Source organism: Bubalus bubalis, chromosome 24 (genome assembly GCF_019923935.1).
Source record: "Bubalus bubalis isolate 160015118507 breed Murrah chromosome 24, NDDB_SH_1, whole genome shotgun sequence".
Classification (NCBI taxonomy): Eukaryota; Metazoa; Chordata; class Mammalia; order Artiodactyla; family Bovidae; genus Bubalus; species Bubalus bubalis.
The window spans coordinates 23,893,282-23,897,887 of record NC_059180.1 but is presented as its reverse complement, the minus strand read 5'-3'; the positions used below and the strand labels follow the sequence as shown (position 1 = coordinate 23,897,887).

General features: G+C 38.8%; 1 protein-coding gene across 1 annotated transcript; it reads right to left on the bottom strand.

Annotated features, from left to right (window-relative positions):
* Positions 1-1,142: 1,142 nt before the first annotated feature.
* On the bottom strand, positions 1,143-1,522 carry LOC123331610 (cytochrome c oxidase subunit 7A2, mitochondrial-like). The gene has a single exon (XM_044936157.2). The coding sequence runs from the start codon at positions 1,520-1,522 to the stop codon at positions 1,271-1,273; it is 252 nt and encodes an 83-aa protein (XP_044792092.2). The 3' UTR covers positions 1,143-1,270.
* Between the last annotated feature and the right edge of the window lie 3,084 nt (positions 1,523-4,606).

Here is a 4,606-nt window from a genome sequence, read left to right as displayed (position 1 = left end):
AAAAAGCCAAATTCCTACATTTTGGAAATGGTTTCTTTGACTTGCTTTTCATTGCTTTTGCTACTATAATCATACAGAATGGCCTGCCTCAGAGAATCCTGCCCCTCTGTCTGACTGTTAAATTAAGTGCCCTTGTTCAGAACTCTGTTCACCTGTAGATGGCAGGAAGGAAGAAATTAATTCATCTCTGCCTGAGGCTTGCCATTCTAGGAGATGTTTGCAAGATGAATGGCCTTTTTACTTTGATTCCTCACCTCCTGCCATATCTCTGATCTATAAAAAACCCAGCATCCAGATCAGATAAGATGGTTATTTTGGGGTACTAGCCTGCCATCTTCTCGGTCAGCTGGCTCCTCAATTAGTCTCTTCCTTGCCTTAACCCCTCGTCTCTCAGATTCATCGGCCTGTCGTGCAGCGAGCAGAGCAAGCTTGGACTCAGTAACAAATACATTGAATAATCAATATAGAGATCTTCCAAGAAAATAAACTGGTGATCCACTTTCCAAATAATCTTGGGAAAAGAACCCCAGGTAACAAGTGAAAATGCACGCCAGTGCATAATATTCTTTCACTAATTTTTAATGGCTGTTTTCCAACAGCATTGAAGTAGCTGAAAATTATGGAGAACATGACAAGTAAGTATGATAAAACTTACATTATTTTAAGCTTAAATATTTCATTTATACCCAAGTGAAAGTCGCTCAGTCAGGTCTGACTCTTTGCAACCCCATGGACTATACAGTCCCTAGAATTCTCCAGGCCAGAATACTGGAGTGGGTAGCCATTCCCTTCTCCAGGATTTATACCCAAGGCAGAGTTTATTATAATTTTACTTTACTGCCTTTAATAAAAGTAAAGTCATTAATAATGTTTTAAGAATTTACTTGTTAGCTTATCTCCTTTTCAGCTGAAAGACTTGCTGTGTTTTACAATTTGTCATGATCTACAATGATTTTAAATAATTTTGAGTGATTCAGCTTACTAAAAATTCATTCAAAGGACCTCACTGTAGTTATTATTGTTAAATAAAAGGTTAAGACCATATTAGAATTGGTTAAGATTTAAGTAAGCAAAGTTCATGCATCAGTTGTCTTTTGTTGTGGTTTTTTTCTTTTTCTTTTTTTTTCATGGTAAAGACTGGTTTATTGGTGGCAGTTAGTACCAGTCAATAAATACTGATCTCCAAAGAATTCGGTTATGTATCAGATTACTGGCCCACAGAGAGCTGAATGGAATTGAACCAACTCATTGCTGGGAGGATAAACTGAAGTCAATCCTGCTTCTTGGGAAATGAAGCCACAGCCAGCTCATATATGGCATATGCCATTCCACCAACTATAAGAATCATGGTGGCTCTATACAGGAGGGCATCAGCTATCCCACTCTTCAGAGGCACTGGAATTCCATTATCTTCCTGGAACAGCTTTTGTTTCTTTGGAACCTTATTTTCAAACTGCCTGCCTGAAGCAGTACTTATGGTCCTCTTAGTAATCTGATGGAGAGCAAGAAAATTCTGTAGCATCTTGGCTCAGTTACTGCTCACCAACCACGACAACTGACCACTAGGAACCCGTGCATCAGATTTAGAAGCAACAGCACAATGGTGTTCTCTTTTAATTAAAAAAAAATTTTTAAGGTATTTTTTTCATATATAAACATTGATGCTTGCTTTCACACATTTACAATTTATTTTTCTTTTTTGTGTACTTTCTAATTCAGATATATTCAGATGTTTTCCTATGTCTTACATTCATCACCTATACGTTCAAGGCTCATTTCATTTGTTGTAAGAAAGGACATAGGCCTTGTACTGCTCATGTGGCTTTATATAATATCAGAATTGTTTTTTTATATCTTTGTTAACACCACTATATTGAAAATATCATCCAGTAATGACAAGTTACATATATAATCACATCTCACTATAGCACAATGATTTTATTTCCTCATAGTGTATTTCTTCATTTGATATTTTGTGTCTATGTATTTATTGGCTATATGTATACTAGACATGAGATTATTCCGTCAGTTCATTGAATTTAAAAGTGATGAAGTATTTTTCTTGTTACATTCTCAGTAGTTACAGGTCTAACATAATTACCTAAGAGCATTTTAAATTCCTTTTGAGTTTTATTGCACAATAAGGGCCATAATTAGCTGTATTCTTAGGTGTGTTGTTGTCGTTCAGTCAATAGTTATATCTGACTCTCTGCAATACCATGAACTGCAGCACACCAGGCTTCTTTGTCCTTGCTTATCTCCCAGAGTTGACTCCAACTCATGTCCATTTAGTTAGTATTGCCATCCAACCATCTTATCCTCTCCTGCCTTCTTCTCCTCCAGGCCTCAGTCTTTCCCAGCATGAGGGTCTTTTCCATGATGGCTCTTCACATCAGGTGACCAAAGTATTAGAGCTTCAACTTCAGCATTATTCCTTCCAGTGAATCTTCAGGGTTGATTTCCTTTAGGATTGACTGGTTTGATCTCCTTCTAGTCCTAGGGACTCTCAAGAGTCTTCTCTAGCTTCACTGTTTGAAAGCAACAGTTCTTTGGCACTCAGCCATCTTTATGGTCCAAATGTCACATCCATACATGACTCCTGGAAAAACCACAGCTTTGACTATTTGGATCTTTGTTGGCAAAGTTATGTCTCTGCTTTTTAATTTGCTGTCTAGGTTTGTCATAGCTTTCAAAGAGCAAATGTCAAAGAGAAAATGTTTATTCATTTCATGGCTGCAGTAACCATCTGCAGTGATTTCGGAGCCCAAGAAATAAAAAGTCTGTCACTGTCCATTTTTTCCCCCATCTATTTCCCATAAAGCATTGGGACCAGATGCTATGATCTTAGTTTTTTGAATGTTGCATTTTAAGCCAGCTTTTACCCTCTCTTCTTTCAACTTCATCAAGAGGATCTTTAGTTTCCCTTCATTTTCTGCCTTTGACTGTGTGGATCACAATAAACTGTGGAAAATTCTGAAAGAGATGGGAATACCAGACCACCTGACCTGCCTCTTGAGAAACCTATATGCAGGTCAGGAAGCAACAGTTAGAACTGGACATGGAACAACAGACTGATTCCAAATAGGAAAAGGAGTATGTCAAGGCTGTATATTGTCACCCTGGTTATTCAACTTCTACTCAGAGTACATCATGAGAAACGCAGAGTACATCAAGGAAACAAGCTGGAATCAAGATTGTCGGGAGAAATATCAATAACCTCAGATATGCAGATGACACCACCCTTATGGCAGAAGGTGAAGAGGAGCTCAAAAGCCTCTTGATGAAAACGAAAGAGGAGAGTAGAAAAGTTGGCTTAAAGCTCAACATTCAGAAAACGAAGATCGTGGTATCTGGTCCCATCACTTCATGGGAAATAGATGGGGAAACAGTGGAAACAGTGTCAGACTTTATTTTTTGGGACTCCAAAATCACTGCAGATGGTGATTGTAGCCATGAAATTAAAAAATGCTTACACCTTAGAAGGAAAGTTATGACCAACCTAGATAGCATATTGAAAAGCAGAGACATTTCTTTGCCAACAAAGGTCTGTCTAGTCAAGGCTATGGTTTTTCCAGTGGTCGTGTATGGATGTGAGAGTTGGACGGTGAAGAAAGCTGAGCGCCGAAGAATTGATGCTTTTGAACTGTGGTGTTGGAGAAGACTCTTGAGAGTCCCTTGGACTGCAAGGAGATCCAACCAGTCCATCCTAAAGGAGATCAGTCCTGGTGGTCTTTGGAAGGACTGATGCTGAAATTGAAACTCCAATACTTTGGCCACCTCATGCGAAGAGTTGACTCATTTGAAAAGACCCTGATGCTGGGAGGGGATGGGGGCAGGAGGAGAAAGGGACGCTGGATGGCATCACCAACTCGATGGACATGAGTTTGGGCAAACTCTGGGAGATGGTGATGGACAGGGAGGCCTGGTGTGCTGCAATTCATGGGGTCATAAAGAGTCGGACACGACTGAGCGACTGAACTGAACTGAACTGAACTTCTTAATCTCTACTACTTGTTAGGTCCATACTGTTTCTGTCATTTAATGTGCCCATATTTTCATGAAATGTTCCCTTGGTATCTCTAATTTTCTTGAAGAGATCTCTAGTCTTTCCCATTCTTTTGTTTTCCTCTATTTCTTTGAGGAAATTAAGGTTTCCCTTAAGAAAGCTTTCTTCTCTCTCTTTGCTATACTTTGGAACTCTGCATTCAGTTGGATATAATTTTCCCTTTCTCCATTTCCTTTCACATCTCTTCTTTCTCAGCTATTTGTAAGACCTCCTCAGACAACCATTTTGCCTTCTTGCATTTCTGTTTCTTGGGGATGGTTTTGGTCACCACCTTCTGGACAATGTTGAGAACCTCAAACATAGTACTTCATGCACTCTATCAGATCTAATCCCTTAAATCTATTTGTCAATTCCACTGTAAAATCATAAGGGATTTGACTTAGGTCATATCTGAATGGCCTAGTGGTTTTCCCTACTTTCTTCAATTTAAGTCTGAATTTTGCGATAAAGAGTTCATGATCTGAGCCATAGTCAGCTCCCCATCTTGTTTTACTGACTATATAGAGTTTCTTCATCTTCTTCTTCAAAAGAATATAATCC